Source organism: Nerophis lumbriciformis, linkage group LG22 (assembly GCF_033978685.3).
Source record: "Nerophis lumbriciformis linkage group LG22, RoL_Nlum_v2.1, whole genome shotgun sequence".
NCBI lineage: Eukaryota > Metazoa > Chordata > Actinopteri > Syngnathiformes > Syngnathidae > Nerophis > Nerophis lumbriciformis.
In genome coordinates, this window is record NC_084569.2 from 39,211,790 (window position 1) to 39,237,458 (window position 25,669).

Sequence of the window (25,669 nt, forward strand, 5' to 3'; positions counted from 1 at the left end):
TTGATTTGACGCCCCATGATTTGACGCCTTATGATTTGACACTTTATGATTTGACACTTTATGATTTGCAAATGCATGAACCTTATGATTTGACGCCTTATGGTTTGACACCCCATGATTTGACCCCTTATGATTTGACGCCCCATGATTTGACGCCTTATGATTTGACACTTTATGATTTGCAAATGCATGAACCTTATGATTTGACGCCTTATGATTTGACACCCGATGATTTGACGCCTTATGATTTGACGCCCCATGATTTGACGCCCCATGATTTGACGCCTTATGATTTGACACTTTATGATTTGCAAATGCATGAACCATATGATTTGACGCCTTATGATTTGACACCCGATGATTTGACGCCCCATGATTTGACGCCATATGATTTTAATGCCTTATGATTTGACGCCCCATGATTTGACGCCTTATGATTTTAATGCCTTATGATTTGACGCCTTATGATTTTAATGCCTTATGATTTGACGCCCCATGATTTGACGCCTTATGATTTTAAAGCCTTATGATTTGACGCCTTATGTTTTGACACCCCATGATTTGACGTCTTATGATTTGACACTTGATGATTTGACGCCTTATGATTTAACGCCTTTTGATTTGACGCCCCATGATTTGACGCCTTATGATTTGACTTTTTATGATTTGCAAATGCATGAACCTTATGATTTGACGCCTTATGATTTGACGCCCCATGATTTGATGCCTTATGATTTGACGCCCCATGATTTGACGCCTTATGATTTGACACTTTATGATTTGCAAAGGCATGAACCTTATGATTTGACGCCTTATGATTTGACGCCCCATGATTTGACGCCTTATGATTTGACGCCTTAAGATTTGACGCCCCATGATTTGACGCCTTTTGATTTGACGCCTTATGATTTGACACTTTATGATTTGCAAATGCATGAACCTTATGATTTGACGCGTTATGATTTGACACCCGATTATTTGACACCTTATGATTTGACGCCCCATGATTTGACGCCTTATGATTTGACGCATTATGATTTGCAAATGCATGAACCATATGATTTGACGCCTTATGATTTGACACCCGATTATTTGACGCCTTATGATTTGACGCCTTATGATTTGACGCCCCATGATTTGACGCCTTATGATTTGACACTTTATGATTTGCAAATGCATGAACCTTATGATTTGACGCTTTATGATTTGACACCCGATTATTTGACGCCTTATGATTTGACGCCCCATGATATGACGCCTTATGATTTGACACTTTATGATTTGCAAATGCATGAACCTTATGATTTGACGCCTTATGATTTGTCACCCGATGATTTGACGCCTTACGATTTGACGCCCCATGATTTGACGCTTTATGATTTGACACCCGATTATTTGACGCCTTATGATTTGACGCCTTATGATTTGCCGCCCCATGATTTGCCGCCTTATAATTTGACACTTTATGATTTGCAAATGCATGAACCTTATGATTTGACGCCTTATGATTTGACACCCGATGATTTGACGCTTTATGATTTGACGCCCCATGATTTGACGCCTTATGATTTGACGCCCCATGATTTGACGCCCTATGATTTGACACTTTATGATTTGCAAATGCATGAACTTTATGATTTGACGCCTTATGATTTGACACCTGATGATTTGACGCCCCATGATTTGATGCTTTATGATTTTTATGCCTTATGATTTGACGCCCCATGATTTGCCGCCTTATGATTTAATGCCTTATGATTTGACGCCCCATGATTTGACGCCTTATGATTTTAATGCCTTATGATTTGACGCCTTATGATTTTAATGCCTTATGATTTGACGCCCCATGATTTGACGCCTGAGCATTGTTTAACAGCAGTATCCAACATTTGAACATGTATTAGTCATAATTGTGTAAAGTCCTTTTGAAGTTTGGGAAAAGGCTGGCAGAAGTCGGCCATCATGCAGAGACATGATGTCATGATGTTCATGTCTTCCTGTTTCAGTCGCCAGGAGGTAAATATTTACAAAAATGTTGAGTTAAAATGTAGAAAACAAACAAAAAACAACCTTGTAACTAAAAGGGGTAATATGAGGTATTTCATGGGTGTGGTGATTGTTTGGACGTGGCTGTGGTGTAATTGTGGAGGTGAAACACTGCGGGCTAAAAACTAATTTACAGCACGGGGCCACACTCTGACCCTCGCCCCGTCTCTTTGATTTGCTGCTTCTGGCCCCAAGGCCAGTCCTGCTCAGACAAAGTGGCTGCAACAAAAACTATCTCATGTGGCCCTCAGTCAACCTCAGGACTGCCTGGGAATGTTAGAGACACTTCTTGGTACCATGCTGCTTTGCTCACATCTAGTCTAAGTCTTAGGTTGGTCACATCTAGTCTTAGTCTTTGGTTAGTCACATCTAGTCTTAGTCTTAGGTTGGTCACATCTAGTCTTAGTCTTAGGTTAGTCACATCTAGTCTTAGTCTTAGGTTGGTCACATCTAGTCTTAGTCTTAGGTTGGTCACATCTAGTCTTAGTCTTAGGTTGGTCACATCTAGTCTTAGTCTTAGGTTTGTCACATCTAGTCCTAGTCTTAGGTTAGTCACATCTAGTCTTAGTCTTAGGTTGGTCACATCTAGTCTTAGTCTTAGATTGGTCACATCTAGTCTTCGTCTTAGGTTGGTCACATCTAGTCTTAGTCTTAGGTTAGTCACATCTAGTCTTAGTCTTAGGTTAGTCACATCCAGTCTTAGTCTTAGGTTAGTCACATCTAGTCTTAGATTTAGATTGGTAACATCTAGTCTTAGGCTTAGATTGGTCACATCTAGTCTTAGATTGGTCACATCTTGTCTTAGTCTTAGATTGGTCACATCTAGTCTTAGTCTTAGGTTGGTCACATCTAGTCTTAGTCTTAGATTGGTCACATACAGTCTTAGACTTAGATTGGTCACATCTAGTCTTAGTCTTAGATTGGTCACATCTAGTGTTAGACTTAGACTGGTCACATCTAGTCTTAGACTTAGATTGGTCACATCTATTCTTAGACTTAGATTGGTCACATCTACTCCTAGTCTTAGATTGGTCACTTCTAGTCTTAGACTTAGATTGGTCACAGCTAGTCTTAGACTTAGATTGGTCACATCTATTCTTAGACTTAGATTGGTCACATCTACTCCTAGTCTTAGATTGGTCACTTCTAGTCATAGACTTAGATTGGTCACATCTATTCTTAGACTTAGATTGGTCACATCTACTCCTAGTCTTAGATTGGTCACTTCTAGTCTTAGACTGGTCACATCTAGTCTTAAACTTAGATTGGTCACATCTAGTCTTAGACTTAGATTGGTCACATCTAGTCTTAGACTTAGATTGGTCACAGCTAGTCTTAGACTTAGATTGGTCACATCTAGTCTTAGACTTAGATTGGTCACATCTACTCCTAGTCTTAGATTGGTCACATCTAGTCCTAGACTTCTTAGATTAGTCACATCTCGTCTTAGACTTAGATTGGTCACATCTAGGGTTAGACTTAGATTGACCACATCTAGTCCTAGTCTTAGATTGGTCCCATCTAGTCTTAGACTTAGATTGGTCACATCTAGTCTTAGATTTAGATTGGTCACATCTCGTCTTAGACTTAGATTGGTCACATCTAGTCTTAGACTTAGATTGGTCACATCTAGTCTTAGACTTAGATTGGTCACATCTAGTCTTAGACTTAGATTGGTCACATCTAGTCTTAGACTTAGATTGGTCACATCTAGTCTTAGACTTAGATTGGTCACATCTACTCCTAGTCTTAGTTGGTCACATCTAGTCTTAGACTTAGATTGGTCACATCTAGGGTTAGACTTAGATTGGTCACATCAAGTCTTAGACTTACACTGGTCACATCTAATCTTAGACTTAAACTGGTCACATCTATTCTTAGACTTAGATTGGTCAGATCTAGTCTTAAACATAGACTGGTCACATTTAGTCTTGGACTTAGATTGGTCACATCTAGTCTTAGACTTAGATTGGTCAGATCTAGTCTTGGACTTTGATTGGTCACATCTAGTCTTAGACTTCTAAGATTGGTCACATCTAGTCTTAGACTTCTTAGATCGGTCACATCTAGTCTTAGACTTAGATTGGTCACATCTAGTCTTAGACTTCTTAGCTTGGTCACATCTAGTCTTAGACTTAGATTGGTCACATCTAGTCTTAGACATAGATTGGTCACATCTAGTCTTGGACTTTGATTGGTCACATCTAGTCTTGGATTTAGATTGGTCACATCTAGTCCTGGACTTAGATTCGTTACATCTGGTCTTAGACTTAGATTGGTCACATCTAGTCTTGGACTTAGATTGGTCACATCGAGTCTTAGATTTAGATTGGTCACATCTAGTCTTAGACTTAGATTGGTTACATCTAGTCTTAGACTTCTTAGATTGGTCACATCTAGTCTTAGACTTAGATTGGTCACATGTAGTCTTAGACATAGATTGGTCACATCTAATCTTAGACTTAGATTGGTCAGATCTAGTCTTGGACTTTGATTGGTCACATCTAGTCTTAGACTTCTTAGATTGGTCACATCTAGTCTTAAACTTCTTAGATTGGTCACATTTAGTCTTAGACTTAGATTGGTCACATCTAGTCTTAGACTTCTTAGCTTGGTCACATCTAGTCTTGGACTTAGATTGGTCACATCTAGTCTTAGACATAGATTGGTCACATCTAGTCTTGGACTTTGATTGGTCACATCTAGTCTTGGACTTAGATTCGTTACATCTAGTCTTAGACTTAGATTGGTCACATCTAGTTTTGGACTTAGATTGGTCACATCGAGTCTTAGCCTTAGATTGGTCACATCTAGTCTTAGACTTAGATTGGTCACATCTAGTCTTGTATTTAGATTGGTCACATCTAGTCTTATACTTCTTAGATTGGTCACATCTAGTGTTAGACTTCTTAGATTGGTCACATCTAGTCTTAGTCTTAGATTGGTCACATCTAGTCTTAGACTTAGATTGGTCACATCTAGTCTTAGACTTCTTAGCTTGGTCACATCTAGTCTTAGACTTAGATTGGTCACATCTAGTCTTAGACATAGATTGGTCACATCTAGTCTTGGACTTTGATTGGTCACATCTAGTCTTGGATTTAGATTGGTCACATCTAGTCTTGGACTTAGATTCGTTACATCTAGTCTTAGACTTAGATTGGTCACATCTAGTTTTGGACTTAGATTGGTCACATCGAGTCTTAGACTTAGATTGGTCACATCTAGTCTTGTATTTAGATTGGTCACATCTAGTCTTATACTTCTTAGATTGGTCACATCTAGTGTTAGACTTCTTAGATTGGTCACATCTAGTCTTAGTCTTAGATTGGTCACATCTAGTGTTAGACTTAGACTGTTCACATCTAGTGTTAGACTTAGATTGGTCACATCTAGTCTTAGACTTCTTAGATTGGTCACATCTAGTCTTAGAATTCTTAGATTGGTCACATCTAGTCTTAGTCTTAGATTGGTCAGATCTAGTGTTAGACTTAGACTGGTCACATCTAGTCTTAGACTTAGATTGGTCACATCTAGTGTTAGACTTAGACTGGTCACATCTAGTCTCAGTCTTAGATTGGTCACATCTAGTCTTAGACTTAGATTGGTCACATCGAGTCTTAGACTTAGATTGGTCACATCGAGTCTTAGACTTAGATTGGTCACATCTAGTCTTAGACTTAGATTGGTCACATCTAGTCTTAGACTTAGATTGGTCACATGTAGTCTTAGACTTAGATTGGTCAGATCTAGTCTTGGACTTTGATTGGTCACATCTAGTCTTGGACTTAGAATAGTCAGATGTAGTCTTAGACTTAGATTTTTCAGATTTAGTCTTAGATTGGTCAGATCTAGTCTTAGATTTAAATTGGTCAGATCTCTTTTTTTCAGGCATTCCCACAATTCCAGGTTTTCTAGAGCCCTGTTTTCAACTCTTCCTGGAAAGTTTTCACAGACCACATTTTTTCAACCGTTTTTGACCATTCCACCTTCAAAAAATTCTTCTTATATGGGACAACAAAACTACCATTTTTGTTTCCGTACAAATTCACAGTTTTCCTGAAATTCCAAGAATTCCAAAATACTCATTTAAAAACGATTTTTCAACCTTATTGGAAAATTCCAACATTGTCCCATTTACTCTCTGTAAAGCAGCAGTTCCATTGGCAGCAAAACAGGCCCAGAGCATAATACTACCACCACCATGCTTGACGGTAGGAATGGTGTTCCTGGGATTAAAGGCCTCACCTTTTCCCCTCCAAACATATTGTTGGGTATTGTGGCCAAACAGCTCCATTTTTGTTCCATCTGACCACAGAACTTTCCTCCAGAAGGTCTTATCTTTGTCCATGTGATGTCAGATGAAACAAAAATGGAGCTGTTTGGCCACTCTTTACATGTATTGAACGCAAAACGTGTTGTCCCTTTCCCGAAATTCCCGGTTTTCCCGGAATTTCCAGCAAATGTTCTCCCCTTCGACTGTATATCCCACGTTTCTCATCTGATTTGAACCATTCCAATCTCCGCACACTCCACTCACCCTGGACATTCAAACCAGCATGTTTTCAATTTCCAAGAATAGCAAATTCTAGTTATTATTAGGGCCCGCAGTGGCCCATTGCATAAGGACTCCCTGTGGGAGTCCTTATGCAATGGGACATAAGGACCTATTGAATTTCTAAGGTTTTATTATTATTATTATTCTTTCTTTTTGTTCCGCAGCTTTGCGCACTACTTTCACCCCCTTAACATGCTTCAAAACTCACCAAATTTGACGCACACATAAAAAAACTCAAACAAAACTCTTTGGTAAAAATACCAAACCCCAAAACTCAAAATTGCGCTCTAGCGCCCCCTACCAAGTAAACTTGTTCTAACTCCCCGTACGAATGTCGTAGAGACATGAAACAAAAACCTCTATGTAGGTCTCACTTAGACTTAAATTTTATTAATTTATTTTCTCGGGCAAAAATCTACAGGAAGTTTGCTATTCCCCCTTCAACACTAAATTTTAGTAAAATCACTCACTTTTGCCTCTTTCAGCTGTAATTTGACCCCCTTAACATGCTTCAAAACTTACCAAACTGAACGCACACATCAGGACTGGCAAAAACTGTGATCTAATAAAAAAAACTAACCCCAAATTCAAAAATTGCGCTCTACAGAATTTTTTGAATAAAACGGAGAAAAAACTGCTCCTCGGAAGAAAAAAATTACAAAACTGCCTGTAACTCCCACTGGGAAGGTCGGAGAGACATGAAACAAAAACCTCTCCGTAGGTCTCACTTAGACCTACATTTCATAAATTGACAACCCCCAGCAAAAATATACAGGAAGTTTGCTATTCCCCCTTCAACACAACATTTTTGTAAAAACCCGTCCCCTTACTTCAAACATTATCTCCTCTGAGCGCGTTTGTTGTTTCGGCTTCAAACTAACACAGGACAGAGATTGAACCCTTCTGATTAAAAGTTGGTGAAAGAGTTGTGATACCTGCTCCGGTTTTGATTTTATGACCCTTCAAAGACCCGCTGCACTGATGCTCCTGCGGTGCTGTTTTTTTAAGATGGCTGCTCAAAAGCAGGAAGCACCAACGTGCCCACACAATGCAGACAAGGTAGGTACACTAGACAAAAGTCTTGGGACACTTCAGACTAAAAGTAGACAAAAGTATTGGGACACTTAGGACTAGCACCTGCCAAATACGCGGGCCCGAACAACGCTGCTTGCAGCTTTAATTATTATTATTATTGCCTCGTTATCATTTTATCTCAACATTCGCTGATTGCTCTCTTGACAAAAAGCCCCCCCCCCGCCTCCCTATGACATAAAGGAAAGTTAATTTAGCCAGATCATTTGCTATGTTCATTTATGCGGAGCACACGTTCGTTAGCATGTAGAAGAGAAAGTAGAAAAGATGTTCCAACACTATATCATTGTCTCCTCAGCCTTTTTTCTCTCCTTCTGCTTTCTTCATTTAGCAGCATAATTCCAATAAATGTGATTGTTATTGCAGCAATTAACATTTGAGCTGGGGAGCGTCAGAACGAGTCATCTGTCACGGTTGCTTAGCGCTCCTTCTCTCATAGCGGCTCAATAAGCTTCTCGTGGCGACCAAAATCTGCGGACCCCGTCTGGGAACTCGCTGCAAATGAATGAAAAATATCGATTCAAAGCTCCCCAATGACTCGGGAGCAATAAACACATCAGGGGTTTAATTACTGCGTTCCTGTTCCTGTTGCGGGGCCCCTCATTTGCATGTGGTCCACGGCCCGTAGGCACTTTAGATGCACTTGTACGCGGCGAGCGGCTACTTACTTGTTGTTTTCCTGTAATCACTAATAGATTTTTGCTGTGGTCCCCTAGAGAGGCCCCTGGTGTTGCTGCCCAAACAATCAGCGACTGTAAAAGGGGCCGGCGGTCAGGGGTGTATTTTGTGGGAGGGGGCAATTTTTACATTTTTTTTTTACAGTATGATCATTATTTTTACAGTGTGTTACTGTAAATGAAAAAGTGGTACCACTTTTATTTTTACAGTAAAAATGTAACAACTAAGCAGTTAGTTTAAAAAAAATATATACAGTATTTATATACATTGACAAAAGGGCACCAATGTAATTTTTACAGTAAAATTCTGGGGACTGAGCTGCCAGTTTTTTTTTTACCGTAAAATGCATGGGCATCGTTTTTACAGTGCATTACTGTAAATGGAAAAAATGTACCACTGTAATTTTCATGCTCGCAGTTTTTCACAGTAAAATCTACAGTCGTCGTTTTTACAGTGCACTAATGTAAATTGCAATTTTTTGTATTATTTTTACAGTATGAGCATTATTTTTACAGATTGTTACTGTAAAGGAAAAATATGGTACCAGTTTTATTTTTACAGTAAAATTGTAAGAACTAAGCAGCTAGTTTTTATATATATATATATATATATATATATATATATATATATATACATTTTATTTTTACAGTAAAATTCTCACAACTAAGAAGCTAGTTTATATATATATATATATATATATATATATATATATATATATATATATATATATATATATATATATATATATGTGTATATATATATATATATATATATATATATATATGTATGTATATATATATATATATATATATATATATATATATATATATATATATATATAAACTAGCTTCTTAGTTGTATATATATATATATATATATATATATATATATATATTCTTAGTTGTATATATATATATATAAACTAGCTTCTTAGTTGTGAGAATTTTACTGTAAAAATAAAATGTATATATATATATATATATATATATATATATATATATATATATATATATATATATATATATATATTAAAAAAAACTAGCTGCTTAGTTCTTACAATTTTACTGTAAAAATAAAACTGGTACCATTTTTTTCCTTTACAGTAACAATCTGTAAAAATAATGATCATACTGTAAAAAAAATACAAAAAATTGCAATTTACATTAGTGCACTGTAAAAACGACGACTGTAGATTTTACTGTGAAAAACTGCAAGCATAAAAATTACAGTGGTACATTTTTTCCATTTACAGTAATGCACTGTAAAAACGATGCCCATGCATTTTACTGTAAAAATAAAACAGGTACCATTTATGTATATATATATATATATATATATATATATATATATATATATATATATATATATAAACTAGCTTCTTAGTTGTGAGAATTTTACTGTAAAAATACAACATGTACCATTTTTTTCCTTTACAGTAACAATCTGTAAAAATAATGATGTAAAAATTACATTGGTGCCCTTTTGTCAATGTATATATATATATATATATATATATATATATATATATATATATATATATATATATATATATATATATATACATTGACAAAAGGGCACCAATGTAATTTTTACAGTAAAATTCTGGGGACTGAGCTGCCAGTTTTTTTTACCGTAAAATGCATGGGCATCGTTTTTACAGTGCATTACTGTAAATGGAAAAAATGTACCACTGTTATTTTTATGCTTGCAGTTTTTCACAGTAAAATCTACAGTTGTCGTTTTTACAGTGCACTAATGTAAATTGTAATTTATTCATTTTTACAGTATGATCATTATTTTTACAGTGTGTTACTGTAAATGAAAAAATGGTACCAGTTTTATTTTTACAGTAAAATTCTCACGACTAAGAAGCTAACGCAATTTTTACAATACAATTCTGGGGACTGAGCTGCCAGTTTTTTACCGTAAAATCTATCGTCATTTTTTTTTTTACAGTGCATCACTGTAAATGAAAAAAACGATACCACATTTATTTTAATTATTTTTTTTGCACGGTCATTGCTTTTACAGTTTTTTACCATGAAATCTCAGCTCATTGTTTGTGTTACTGTAAATGGAAAAATGGTACAACTTTTTATTTTTACAGTAAAATTGTCACAACTTTTTTACTGTAAAATGTTTATATTTGTTTTCTACAGTGAATTACTATAAATTGACAAAATGTCATTTTTACAGTAAAATTCAGAGGACTTAGCTTCCAGGTTTCTTTTTACCATAAATTTGATGGTCTTTGTTTTTACAGTGCATTACTGTAAATGGGGAAAAAGGCCACAATGGTAAAATTCTGGCGACTGAGCTGCCAGTTTGTTTTTTTTACCACAAAATCTACCGTTGTTGATTTTACGGTGCATTACTGTAAACGGAAACACAATTTTTCAAATCTGGACTTTGTGTCTCCCCACAGGGCATCTACAGCTGCATTCACGGCGTGCAGATCGAGGAGAAAAGCAGCTCGGCGTTGAACTCGCCGTCGGCCACCATGAACAACACCCACTCTAACATCCTGCGCCTCCTACGCACCGCCAAGAACATGGCCTCCCTGTCCGGCGTGAACGGCTCACCCCACAGCGCTCTGGACTTCATTCGCCGGGAGTCGTCCGTTTACGACATCTCGGAGCACCGGCGCAGCCTGGCGGGCCACTCGGACTGCAAGCCGCCTTATTTGCCGGAGGACAACATGTTCAGCGACTACATCGGCGAGGTGGAGAGGACGTTCGGCAACGTCCACATGAAGGACAGCAACGTGTACCAGGACCGCTACCTGCACCATCACGGTTCCACACTTGGGCTCAGTGGACCGCCTGCCAACAGGCCGCATAGTCTGGGCAGTGCCAGTTCCCTGGAGGGCGGCATGTTTGACTGTGACAGTCTCGGGGGAGGGGTGGCGCCTATCTTCACCACCCAGCCGTGCTCGGCGCTGACCCACAGGAATATGAGCAAGTTCGACCTGCTGTCCGGACAGACTCCGCCTCCGGGCCAGGGCTTTAAAAGCGGCCTGCCCGACTTGTACGGGAAGTTCTCTTTCAAGGGCGGCGCCTCGAGTTCCACCTACATCCCCGGTCACGGGTACTGCGGAGGGAGAGGGGACGACGACGGAAACGTACGGTCCGACGTCTCCGACATTTCCACGCACACGGTAACCTACGGGAACCTGGAAGGTAACGCCAAGAAACGCAAACAATACCGCGATAGCCTGAAAAAGAGGCCGGCCTCTGCCAAGTCCAGACGGGAGCTGGATGAAATCGAGCTGGGCTACAGGAGGAAACCGTACCACATCAGCCACCACCACTACCACAACCATCGCTCTGCCTCGCCACCACTTTTGCCCCCCGAACGTAAGCGAGGAGGCGGAAATACCGACGCAAACTATCTCTTCCGAGAAAAGGAGAGCGTGAGGGACTTTTATTTGGACCAGTTCCGCCCGAAAGAGGGCGTCCCCCAGTGGGAACATGTGGATCTGACTGAAGGCCCTGGGAGTAGAGACGGAGGAGTACCGACCTGCACCTCGCTGGTTCCGGTGGAAGACTTTCTCAAGAGCAAACCCAAGAAGTCGGACTCAAAGAGCGGCGGGGGATCTGGGTTGGCCGGGGGAGAATGGGAGTGCAGGAACTGTCGGTCCGGTGCGGGGGTGAAGCAGATGTCCATGCACGGGGGCGGCGGCTACGGCGGCATAAGCTGCGGCTCCTCGGGGGGCGGCGGAGGCAGCCGTCCCAGCTCCGCGTCCTGTTTGCGCTGCGAGAGCTGCAAAAAGACGGGGAACCTCTACGACATCAGCGAGGACAACAACCACCTCTTGGAACAGATTGGGGGCGTGGGAGGGGGAGGCATGGTCGCCGTCCCCCAGTCGCAATCTCAGGCGCAGCAGCGGAGGAAAGGGGGAGGGTTCGGCAAGCCGCTCCGGCGGCAGCATTCCTACGACGCGTTTGTAGACCTCCAGAAGGAGGAGACGGGCGGCATGGGGAGCTTGATGGGCAATCTGGGAGGCGTCGGCGGGATGAGCGGTCCGGGTATGGGCGGAATGCTGCCGCCTCCCCGAAGCGTCAGCCTGAAGGAGAAGGAGCGCTACATGGAGGGCGCGAGCCCGTTTGCGCACATGTTTGAGCGTCACGGGGGATCCGAGAGAGACCGAGAAAGGGACCCTTCGTTTTATGGAGGCGAAGGCCGGATGGGAGGCCTGTTCAGAGGAGGCGACGGCCTCCATCGCCGCTCCGTCGGAGAGCGAGACGTGAGGGACAGGGACAGGTCTCTGATGGAAGGTGGCGGTGGGGCAGCGATCTCTTTATCCAAATCTCTTTATCCTGACCGGGTAAACCAGAACCCCTTTATACCCACGTTTGACGACGACCAGTGTCTGATGCACGGAGCCAAACAGTTTTACATGAAAAAGCAGCAGCAGGTCGCCAAAAACAGCCGAAGTGACTTCAGGAGTCAGACGAGCACCACGTCTTACGTGCCGGCGTCCGCCACCGCCGGGGTCATGTCCAACGTGTCCCCCCGGTTCCCGAAAGAGCTCAGCCTGGGCGGCCTGAGCCACCACGGCTCCATGCTGGGGGTGGCCCCGTCGCGGCCCTTCAACGGAAGCAACGGCCACGTCTACGAGAAACTGTCCAGCATCGAGTCCGACGTGTGAGAGGTCGGGCGCCGGCGGCGCGGCGCGTCCGGAGATCAGGGATGTTTTTAAAGACACCGTCCACGCACTGCAGCCGGAGGTCGTGACCACCCGGAGGATCCACATTTCCCACGTAGAGAAATCTTTATTTTATAAAAATAAAAATTCAGGACACTTTGCCGAGGCGGGGAAGTGACCCCTCTCTCCCCAAACGCCAAAGTGATCTACTTTTACCTACATCGCCCCTGTTGACTCCGCAGTTATCGCTCACCCGAGTTCGGTACGGGACGTACGATCCCACTGGGATTGGACGGAAGACTGCACGATTGGAGAGCGGCAACCCAGGGGATGACTTGAGTTTTCTCCCACCCTCCGCCCTGAACTCTCCTCCCTTTCCTTCCTCCTCCCGCAGGCCAAAAGATTCGCTGTGAGAAATACAATCATGAATGATTCTAGGGGAAAAAAACAGGGTATAAAGACTAGAACAATATTAATAATAACGTTGTGAAGAACACGCCGTAAGATATCTTCGCTTTTTATTGCTCTGTGTTACAAGGTGTGATATCCCATCGGTTTTTCGTACTTGTATTGTTTTGTTTTTCTTCCTTGCCGGCGTCGGCAGCTTAAAGGCGGTCCAACCTCGGAGCCAGAAAGACTGAACTCTTCCGTTCTTGCTCTCGGTGGAATATTTGACTTCACACGTTTCCTTTCGGGGTTTTTAATCGATGTTTTTGCGACGGCCGGAATCGAGCGTGTTTGCGCTTGAACGCCTCGTCGCAGGGCCAGGGACGCCGAGAGAAAAGGACGTGCCTTAAAGGTCCGGTGGAAGTGTCCTCCCGTTCACGTCGCGTTGGAGCGCCAAAAAAAATCAATAAATCAAATGTCAAAGCGGCTTGAGATGCTGCCCCGGCAGCGGTTTCGATACGAGATGTTTTATAACTTCGTACAAAAAAAAAAAGATTTTATGACGCCGTACGGCAGTTCTATTCAGGATGTCCCACACGGTCTGGGAGTGGCGCCACTTCACAGCACGGCGGCCTTCTACGTCTTTTCCATTCAGGTTACTCCCGTGACGTCGCCAGGCACTCTCGCTGGTATTTTATGGAGGCTCAAATGGGACAAAAATGATTACAAAATAATTAAGGTGTCAGACATGAAATATTTGTGATTAAATACATAAATGTGTCAATGTATTTCACAGTAACAGTACATTTAATTAAATATCGATTTCAACATTTCGAGATGTATTTATTTATCTAATTATTTCATTAATGTCAATAATTATTTCATGATTTAATGATTTATCTAATTATTTCATTAATGTCAATAATTATTTCATGATTTAATGATTTATCTAATTTTGTTCATAATTTTTATAGATTATTTCATGGTGGAATGATCAATATAATTATTTCATGATTTAATGATTCATTTCATTATTTACTGATTTTAATAATTTCATGATTTGCTATTTTATGTAATTTACTGATTCAATTATTTCATGATTGTAACTTATTATTTTAATATTTCATGATTTATTTAATCATTTAATGGTTGTAACTAATGATTTAATGATTATTTTTTCATTGTCTACTGATTTTATTGAATTTTTAAATTATTAACTGATTTTAATTAATTATTTAATGGTTTATGTAATTTACTGAATCAATTATTGCATGATTGTAATTTATTATTTCATTATTTCATGATCTTTGAATTGAATTTGAATTGAATTTTGAATGGAATTGAATTTGAATTGAATTGAATTGAAACTTTTATTAGCAGATTGCACAGTACAGTACATATTCCGTACAATCGACCACTAAATGGTAACACCCGAATACGTTTTTCAAACACGTTAATAAATTCATGATTTATTGATTTATTTCATTGTTTCATTACTGCAAATATTTTAAGATTTCATGACTTATTTATTTATTCGTTGATTTCATTATTTCATGATTGCAATTAATTATTTCATTCTTTTAAGATTTATTTAATTATTTCATGATTATTTATTATTTCATTATTTGTCCATTTTTTTTTACTGATTTTAATGAATTATTTTAATGATTTAATGATTTTTGCAATTTACTGATTTAATTATTGTAGGATTGTATAACTATTTCATGATTTATTTAATTATTTCATGATAGGAATGAATTATTTCATGATTTCACGACTTGTTTATTTTTTAATTTAATTATTTCATGATTGTAATTAATTCATTCATTATTTTAAGATTTATTTAATGATTTATTTATTTTACTTCTTTTTCCTGGCGCTATTGAACTGCAAATTATGTGTTAATGAAATTGTGAAATAATTTAATAAATAATCAAATCATTAAATTATTACATCATAAAATAGTTAATTAAATTATAAATAGTTAATTAAATATTGAAATGCTTGAATAATGAAATGCACTTTTACATGAAATACATTTACACATTTATGTGTTCAATTCCAAGGATGATTAATTAATGACACATTGAAGTCGTATTTTAAAGATGTATTTATTTATCTAGTTCTATACCTTTTGACCCTCCGTAGTTTTGCATACGCCGCCCTAGATGGCATCGCTGAGACGGCAAAGTGGGGAAGTTGTGGCCCCGTGACAATGATAGTCATGACGAGAGGAGGATGTCTATTTGAGAAAACAGCCTTCGAGCGATCAGCTTTGACTGATGTACATATTTTTCCTCTTTTCTTTCCGACGCTGGCAAAGCCTCATTTATTGCACAGGACCTTTACCTGGTGTAGGTTCAGGCGCTCAGTAGACATGCCTTATCACGCCATCGCCGCCCCTTTCCTCCTCTTCGCCCTTTTCAGTGACGCGTCATCCGAGTGTACAGAATTTGAAACAAAAACGAGGGGGGGGGGGGAAAAAAGCCTTTATTCGCTATTTCAAGCTTTGATCTCCAGTTAGTCGGAAGTTGTTTTTTGTCAGAAGTTCAAGGGCTGCAAGAGATTGTGCGGGGAGTGCTCAGCCAAGACTGGAGCTACTGGAATCCGTCTTATACGCTCAGTTCAAGGGCTGCAAGAGATTGTGCGGGGAGTGCTCAGCCAAGACTGGAGCTACTGGAATCCGTCTTTTACGCTCATCTAAATGCATTGTAGGTGTGTGTGTGTGTGTGTGTTAGGATAACAGCATTTTTTTTTTTGCTGATTACTATTCATAAAGTCACAACATAAGCTTGATAGTTAGCCTTAAATCCAAACACCAGACTTATGACTCGGAACAAACAAGTCTCTGGAATTTTTTATACAGACCCACCGCTTACACGACGGGGAGGAAGTTCAGAATTTGCGAAGAACGAAAAAGACACCGGCGATGGCGTTAGTATGTTCATCTTTTACGTGTAAATATTAATAATCCAAACTTTTCACTTTGTACAGTCGACAGACAGACAGGATGTAACTTTGGAACACGTTTTACAAGCGATTTAAGAAATAAATAAAACTAATAAAAAAAAAAAAAAGAAATATAGTTAAGACACCGATATTAGATCCTTTTTTCTTTTCCTCTCATGTTATGATAGATTACCAGTCAGTACGTTAAGGATTATACTTTGTTTTACTTTCAAGTGTTTGCTGACTCAGCGTAGGTGTAGACGTGTGGTGATATTGAACAAGGGGACAATATTGGACTCGTTCACACTGCAGGTCAATTCCGATCTCTTCGCCCACCTGTATCAATCAATCAATCAATCAATCAATGTTTATTTACATAGCCCTAAATCACAAGTGTCTCAAAGGGCTGCACAAGCCACAACGACATCCTCGGTACAGAGCCCACATAAGGGCAAGGAAAAACTCACCCCAGTGGGACGTCGATGTGAATGACTATGAGAAACCTTGGAGAGGACCGCATATGTGGGTAACCCCCCCACCTCTAGGGAGACCGAATGCAATGGATGTCGAGTGGGTCTGACATAATATTGTGAGAGTACAGTCCATAGTGGATCCAGCATAACAGTAAGAGTCCAGTCCACAGTGGGGTCAGTCATTAGGTGCAGATAGGGAAAGCAGGAAAAACATTCATTCATCTTCTTCCGCTTATCCGAGGTCGGGTCGCGGGGGCAGCAGCCTAAGCAGGGAAGCCCAGACTTCCCTCTCCCCAGCCACTTTGTCCAGCTCTTCCTGTGGGACCCCGAGGCGTTCCCAGGCCAGCCGGGAGACATAGTCTTCCCAACGTGTCCTGGGTCTTCCCCGCGGCCTCCTACCAGTCGGACGTGCCCTAAACACCTCCCTAGGGAGGCGTTCGGGTGGCATCCTGACCAGATGCCCGAACCACCTCATCTGGCTCCTCTCGATGTGGAGGAGCAGCGGCTTTACTTTGAGCTCCCCCCCGGATGACAGAGCTTCTCACCCTATCTCTAAGGGAGAGCCCCGCCACCCGTCGGAGGAAACTCATTTCGGCCGCTTGTACCCGTGATCTTGTCCTTTCGGTCATAACCCAAAGCTCATGACCATAGGTGAGGATGGGAACGTAGATCGACCGGTAAATTGAGAGCTTTGCCTTCCGGCTCAGCTCCTTCTTCACCACAACGGATCGATACAGCGTCCGCATTACTGAAGACGCCGCACCGATCCGCCTGTCGATCTCACGATCCACTCTTCCCTCACTCGTGAACAAGACTCCGAGGTACTTGAACTCCTCCACTTGGGGCAAGATCTCCTCCCCAACCCGGAGATGGCACTCCACCCTTTTCCGGGCAAGAACCATGGACTCGGACTTGGAGGTGCTGATTCTCATCCCAGTCGCTTCACACTCGGCTGCGAACCGATCCAGTGAGAGCTGAAGATCCTGGCCAGATGAAGCCATCTAGGTTGTTGCATATGGGAAAAAAACACACAATATTTGGTTTAACAAAAGCTCACTTTTATTATATAAGAAAAAAAATAAAATCTAATAAACTGTTACCCCCCCTAAAAAAATAAAATAAAATAAATAAATATTGACTGTTGTTGCCCAAAGTATATTAAGTCATACTTGCCAACCCTCCCGGATTTTCCGGGAGACTCCCGAAATTCAGCGCCTCTCCCGAAAACCTCCCGGGACAAATTTTCTCCCGAAAATCTCCCGAAATTCAGGCGGACTCAGGTCCTCATGGACCTGAGTCCGCTAACCCACAACATAAACAGCATACCTGCCCAATAACGTTATAACTGTAGAATGATGGAGGGCGAGTTCTTGGTTTCTTATGTGGGTTTATTGTTAGGCAGTTTCATTAACGTCCTCCCAGCGGTGGCAACAACACACAACAACAGCAGTCACGTTTTTGTATACCGTAAAGCAGTTCGTCTGCAGTAAACAGCAATGTTGTGACACTCTTAAACAGGACAATACTGCCATCTAGTGCATTTGATGAAAGCACTTTTGTGGGTGCCACACAGCAATGCATCATCAGAGAGGGTGTTCAGCATGGTTCGAAAAATAGTGACAGCGAATAGAACAAGGATGGACAATTCAACCCTTAACTCAACAATGAGTAGATGAGTGTTATGTGTGTGTATATGTGTAAATAAATGAACACTGAAATTCAAGTATTTATTTTATATATATATTTTTTTTTTATAGCTAAAATTCACTGAACATCAAGTATTTCTTATATATATATATATATATGAAATACTTGACTTGGTGAATTCTAGCTGTAAATATACTCCTCCCCTTTTAGCCACGCCCCCAACCACGCCCCCCTCCCCCCACCTCCCGAAATCGGAGGTCTCAAGGTTGGCAAGTATGGTTTAACAAAAGCTCACTTTTGTTATATAAGGAAAAAAATAAAATCTAATAAACTGTTACCCCCCCTAAAAAAATAAAATAAAATAAATAAATATTGACTGTTGTTGCCCAAAGTATATTAAGTGGTATTTTTCCAGAAAAACAAATATATACAGTAACGTTATCAGACACATACAAAAAGGCTCACGTTAGCGTTACCGTTAGCCACTGACTATGCTTAGGTAACGTTAGTCTAGCTAACATTACTGCAGTCCTGGTTGACATAAGACAGGGGTCGGCAACCTTTACCACGTACGTGACAGCAAGGCATACTTGGTCAACAGCCACACAGGTTACACTGACGGTGGTCATATAAAACAACTTTAACACTCTTACTAATAATGTGCCACACTTTGAACCAGAACCAAACAAGAATGACAAACACATTTCGTAACACAACATAAACACAACAGGACAAATACCCAGAATCCCATGCAGCCCTAACTCTTCCGGGATACATTATACACCCCCCACTACCAAACCCCGCCCACGTCAACCGACGGGGGACGGACGGGGGGTGTTGATGTGTGAGGGAGCAGGGTTGGGGTGGGGGCGGGGTTTGGTGGTAGCAAGGGTGTATATAATGTAGCCCGGAAGAGTCAGGGCTGCATGGGATTCTGGGTATTTGTTCTGTTGTGTTTATGTTGTGTTAAGGTGCAGATGTTCTCCCGAAATGTGTTTGTCATTCTTGTTTGGTTTTGGTTCAAAGTGTGGCGCATTATTAGTAAGAGTGTTAAAGTTTTATATGACCACCGTCAGTGTAACCTGTGTGGCTGTTGACCAAGTATGCCTTGCTGTCACGTACGTGTGCATGCAGAAGATGTATATTGTATAACAAGTGTTGGGCTGGCACGCTGTTGATACAGACTGTAGAGGGCGCCAAATGTTGTACCATCATGGCACGCCCTTATTATAGCCGTAAGGGTGAAAATCGGTGAATATTAATCCCGGGAGTTTTCTGCGAGAGGCACTGAAATCCGGAAGTCTCACGGTAAAATCGGGGGGTTCAGCAAGTAAGCTGCTGAGCCGCATTAGAGTGATCAAAGAGCCACATGCGGCTCCGGAGCCGCGGGTTGCCGACCCCTGACATAAGAAGTAACGTTACTACGAGTGAGCAGATATGGAATTTAACCGGCAACAGCTAACGTTACACGAGAGCGAAGCCTGGCAATAATTGCATATTGCCGCTTCCTCGTTTTTTTTTTTGGTGAAATGAAGCCATGCCTTGGAGCGCTTTTTCCGGTCCATTGTTTTTCCTGCTTTCCCTATCTGCGCCTAATGACTGAGCTAAGTGACGTCATTTCTTGTGATGTCCCACAGGGCATTTCTTGTCGGGACGGGATTCGTTCCCAGGGATTCGAATAAAGAACCAACTCTTTTTCTTTACTATAGTGGCCTCGATAACGGGTGCCGGTTCTCAAAAAAGGGATTCGAGTCCGAGGACTCGGTTCTTTTCTTATCGAACAACCGGGGAAAACCGGTTTCGAGCATCATCCCTACCAAGAATAGACATCTGAAACTTACTTACTTACTTAGTCCTCTTGCACTTCAGGGCGCGTAGAGCCGACCATAGCAACCAGGTCTCTCCATCTGGGTCTGTTGTGGGCAAGGTGTTGAGCTTGTGCCATAGTCACATTGCAGGCCTTAAGGTCCTGGGCTAATACATCCAGCCAGCGAGTCCTGGGGGCGCCTCTAGGGCGTCTCCAGCCAGCTCGCTGCGGGTTGAAGTCCAGGATTTTGCGCGTGGGGTGTTCCCCCGGCAGGCGGATGACATGGCCATACCAGCGCACTCGCCGCATTCCTGCGAGGCGAGAGGCTGGGAGCTGTTGGGTTAGCTCTCTTAGGGTCTTGTTGGTGACATGCTGGCTCCACGTGATGCCTTCTATCCTCCTGAGGGCTCTGGAATCAAAGCCATCTAGCCTGGCCGCTAGGATGTTATTCAGCGGCCATGTTTCCGAGCCGTACAGAAGGACAGAGATGACAGAGGAATTGTAGACCCTCAACTTGGTGTCCCGAGATATGTGCCGGTGTCGCCACAACGGTCTCCACAGGGACTGCATGACAGAGGCTGCAAGGGCGCGACGGCGGTCCACCTCTCGTTTGAGGTCGCCGGTGTTGGTGACTGTCGAGCCGAGGTATCTGATGGTAGGGACAAAGTGGACAGGGGTATCCTCAAATAAGAAGGGTGGTGGGTCTGGTCCATCGCCGATATGCATGAGTTCGGTTTTGGACCAGCTGATTTTCAGGCCGAGCTGTTTGGTCTCCTCATCAAACAGACCGAGGGCCTCCCTGAGCTGGTCAGCGGTCTCACTGAACAGGGTGGTGTCATCGGCGTATTCGAGGTCCTTTAGGGTGTAGTTTCCAAGTGACACCCCGGGGACTCGCACACAGACTCTGGACATCAGGTGGTCGATGACACAGTTAAATAGTTCTGGTGCGGCAACACAGCCTTGCCTGACCCCGCTGTTGATGGGGAACCACTCAGAGTCTTTACAGTTCACACGCACACAGCTTTCTGCACCCTGATACAACTGCTGAAAGAGTGTGGTGATTTTAGTTGGGACTCCGAGGGACTTCAGGATGTTCCAGAGGGACCCGTGGTCCACAGTGTCGAAGGCAGCCTTAAGGTCAATGAAGGCAATGTAGAGGTGCCGGTCCTTTCTGAACTCCCGGGCCTTTTCTATTAAGAGCCGGATGGCAGAGATGTGATCCGTGGTGGAACGATTGGGCATGAAGCCGGCCTGTTCTTGGCGGCGTCTGCTTCCGGTTGTAGGTAGAGCTCGGGTGAGTTAATATGTGGGTAAAGAGTTTACCGGGGATGGAGAGGAGTGTGATCCCTCTATGGTTGCTGCAGGTCAGCTGGTCTCCCTTATGCTTCCAAAATGGTAGTATAATGCCCCGCCTCCAGTCATCAGGCAGCGACTCAGAGACCCACACATGGTTGATGATCTGTGTGTGAAAGGCAATTTAAAACTTACTAATATGCGCCACACTGTGAACCCACACCAAACAAGGATGACAAACACATTTCGGGAGAACATCCGCACCGTAACACAACAGAACAAATACCCAGAATCCCATGCATCCCTAACTCTTCCGGGCTACTTTAACCAATCTGGCGCCCTAGGCAAGATTTTAGGTGGCGCCCCCCCACATCGGCAGTGAAGTGTATATACTCACAAGAAACCGAATAGCTTTGTCTTTGACCTTTTTTTTTACTTAAAGAAAGCAAATTAACAATCAGAATAGTTAACAAGATTAAAAAAAATATGAATAAATAAATGAATGCAAAAAATAAAAAATGAATACAATATTTTTTACATACATATTGCTTAATTAACATTAATGATGTGCACTTTAACAACTAGGCTTACAACTATACCTAATATATAAAGGGGTGGAAAAGTGACTATTACCTGCAGGGCAAACATTAGCTAACCAGAAGGCAATAACAATGTAAACAAAAAACACCTGCTTAAAAGATCTAATACAAATGTCCCTGAGGAATGTAAGGTGGGAGTACTGTAATTACCTAACGTTACATTATTATTTTCCATAACAATTCAGCCCCCTCCACAATATTAACCCGACGTTAAAACAGAAGTAGCTATTTATTGATTAGCAATTGCCGAATCATGTAACATTAGCTTAATGCTAAAAAGCCAGGTTACTATCACATTCTGTAACAGACAAATAATTTCATGTAGGCTAACGTTACCTACCTGCTACCTCTTGTCTTTTTCTCGTTTCTCCTCCTCTTCTTTTCTCTTTTTTCTTCCCTGGGCACCTGACAGTTTTGGCCGTTTCGACATCTTGTGTTGATTTTTTGATGTGGTGACGTCCACAAAGAGTCATGATACGGGAAGGGAGGGGGCGCACCGTGCGGGGGGCGGGGGGTAATGTTGTAACAAATAATATTTCTATTAAATAGGCTTTACTTTGCATTTTAATTAACGAGGGATTATTTTTTGTATTTAGAAATAATAGTACCAACTTTTTTTTTTTCTCCAACATTTGTGGCACTGGCGTGGCGCCCCCTGATGGACGGCGCCCTTAGCATTTGCCTATACGGCCTATGCCACGGGCCGGCCCTGCCCGCTACCACCAAAATCGGGAGGGTTGGCAAGAATGCAGCTGAGCCGCATCAGAGTGGTCAAAGAGCCGCATGCGGCTCCGGAGCCGCGGGTTGCCGACCCCTGAGCTAAATAATATTATTTGATATTTTACGGTAATGTGTTAATAATTTCACACATAAGTCGCTCCTGAGTATAAGCCGCACCCCCGGCCAAACTATGAAAAAAACTGCGACTTATAGTCCGAAAAATACGGTACTCTTCTACGCGCAATAATTCGACTCAGAAAATGTTGACTTGGATTGCACAAAACCCTTGAAATTGCCACAAAATTGCCAGGACTGAGACCGGGTCTGATTGCATTCACATAAGAAATTGCATTTTTTGTTTTGTTTTCGTAACGACTATAAAAAGTTAAAGTTAAAGTTAAAGTACCAATGATTGTCACACACACACTCTAGGTGTGGTGAAATTTGTCCTCTGCATTTGACCCATCCCCTTGATCACCCCCTGGGAGGTGAGGGGAGCAGTAGGCAGCAGCGGTGCCGCGCCCGGGAATCATTTTTGGTGATTTAACCCCCAATTCCAACCCTTGATGCTGAGTGCCAAACAGGGAGGTAATGGGTCCCATTTTTATAGTCTTTGGTATGACTCGGCCGGGGTTTGAACTCACAACCTACCGATCTCAGGGCGGACACTCTAACCACTAGGCCACTGAGTGTGTTTGACAAAAAAAATAACAAATCCTGCAGTGTGAACGTAGCCTTCGTTTCATAGCCCTCTGCTAAGTTTCCCTTGGGTTGTGTCCGATTCTCTCTTTTTTTAGAGGAGAGCTCGCCTTTTGCGCTTATCCAAGCTCGGTTCAAGTATCTACACGTTTACGTAATACAATATTACATGTGATAATATTTGCTTATTATAGACGCAGTTTACCGTGAGCGTTCATTTTATTTTTGTTTTTTTTTCTTCCTTTCAAACCTGAGAAGATCATTGTGGTTTTGTTTCTCGCCCACTTGTTGTTTTCTCTCAGCTGGGCTTTAAAGTTGATTGCACACAGAATAAAGAGCCATCGCGGGGCCCGGCCTATCCTGTTCCCTCCTTTAGGATCGGGATAGACATCACTGTGGAAAAAAATATATATACATACGTATATACAGTACATGCGTATATATGTATATATATGCGATATGTAATACTGCTGAGAATTTCAGCACAACTTTGTGAGCTGAAATGCATTAGTGCAACCCCTAATGGACACGTGAGGAAAGCATTTACTCATTTTTCATCAAGGAAAATCCACTGTTGCTTTATTTTAGCTCGGGATAGACGACGAAAATAAATGTTTGTTGTGTATGTACGTGGAGATTGTGCAGGAGTGCTCAGCAAAGACTGGAGCTACTGGAATCCGTCTTTTGAACTCATCTAAATGCATTGTAGGTGTAACTGCAATCCAGAAGCCTGCTGTCCTGGGGGACACTTCGGACGGAACCGCTTACTAGATGGTTCGATTAGTCATTCACACTAAGATTCCTCCTTAAAGGGAACCCTCTGTGCCATTGTGCGTTCCACCTGGACATGGTTGAACATATTCATTTCCCCTTAATTGCTTTTAGTGCAAAACATGCATCAAATTAAATTCAAGTTGATTGGAAAAAATACATAAAAATAACTTTTACACAAATAAAAATAAAGAAAAATGCTGTAATTCCCCCTGCAAAACAGGAATATTCCAATGTACTTATTTTGCTTATTTGAAGAAATATCCCTATTTATGTAAACATGTTAAGATAAGAAAAGGCCACGTACTCAAAAACTAATTCTGTTTTGTACATTAAAGATGCTAACACCAATTCGGTACGTGCTAAGCCAGTGGTTTTCATCAAGTACCACCAAAATGACTGACATTAAAATACAGTAGCGTAGTAGGCCTAAGTGTTTGTTAAAAACAAGGCAGAAGTTTTATTTAACAAGTAGCATATTTTCCGGACTATAGCGCACCCTCTAAATATGAGGGGAAACAATTTTTCCATATATTTGCCGCAGATATATTCGTTGTAAAATAAGTTATTTACAATAATTGTTTTCAAACGTGTCAGTAACACGGCAGTAAAACAGCTGATCAAACAAAACATAAGTCCTCGGTATGGACCCACTAAGCTGCGCAAGCCAGCTCTCCAATCAGCTAAACAGACTCAATAACTCCACGGTGACGTTCACGTGTTAGCATATTAGCTAATGCTAACGACGCTAGCTTCATTACATTACGATAGCACGTGCACATATGCATGAAAACACTCCTACAGACATCACACGTGGGACGGAATTTGCGGTATATTTAATATTGTTAGTTACACAGATTGAACAGTAACACTGAGTCTGGATACAGGAAAATAAAACACTGTACTTTAACCGAGTGATTCCTTGGCGGACCCACAGTTTGAGAATCGCCGTGCTGCGCTGTTTGACAATAAAAAAAATAGTTGAGTTTTTACGTAATAAGTGACAAAACAAATAGTTATTGTCTTCAATTGAATACACCTCATTGATAATCATTTATTTATCTGAAAATGTCAGGGGCCAAGAAAAAAAATATGTCCCCTGTGCTGCACGTTGGACACCCCTCACGTCTCTCTAGTAAGTGTTTGGCAAGAAAGCCATTTATTTATTGCAAAAAAACGCATTTAAGTCTGCTCAAACCTTCACAATTTTCACAATGAGCAGTAAATTGCATATTTTATTATTAATATTTTTAGCCTTTTTAAATTTTTCTCAACACTTCTCAGAAACTTACGGAGCCCCTA

The 25,669-nt window shown here is 41.6% G+C and overlaps 1 protein-coding gene across 3 annotated transcripts in view; it reads left to right on the forward strand.

Moving 5' to 3' along the window:
• Positions 1–13,649, forward strand: part of grin2ba (glutamate receptor, ionotropic, N-methyl D-aspartate 2B, genome duplicate a) — a 431,694-nt gene extending 418,045 nt beyond the window's left edge. For all 3 annotated transcript variants that reach the window (XM_061973840.2, XM_061973838.2, XM_061973841.2), the window contains exon 17: positions 10,800–13,649. In XM_061973840.2, coding sequence (XP_061829824.2) covers positions 10,800–13,025 — 2,226 coding nt within the window. In that variant the 3' untranslated portion in view covers positions 13,026–13,649. The remainder of the gene's footprint in view (positions 1–10,799) is intronic.
• Positions 13,650–25,669: the final 12,020 nt, after the last annotated feature.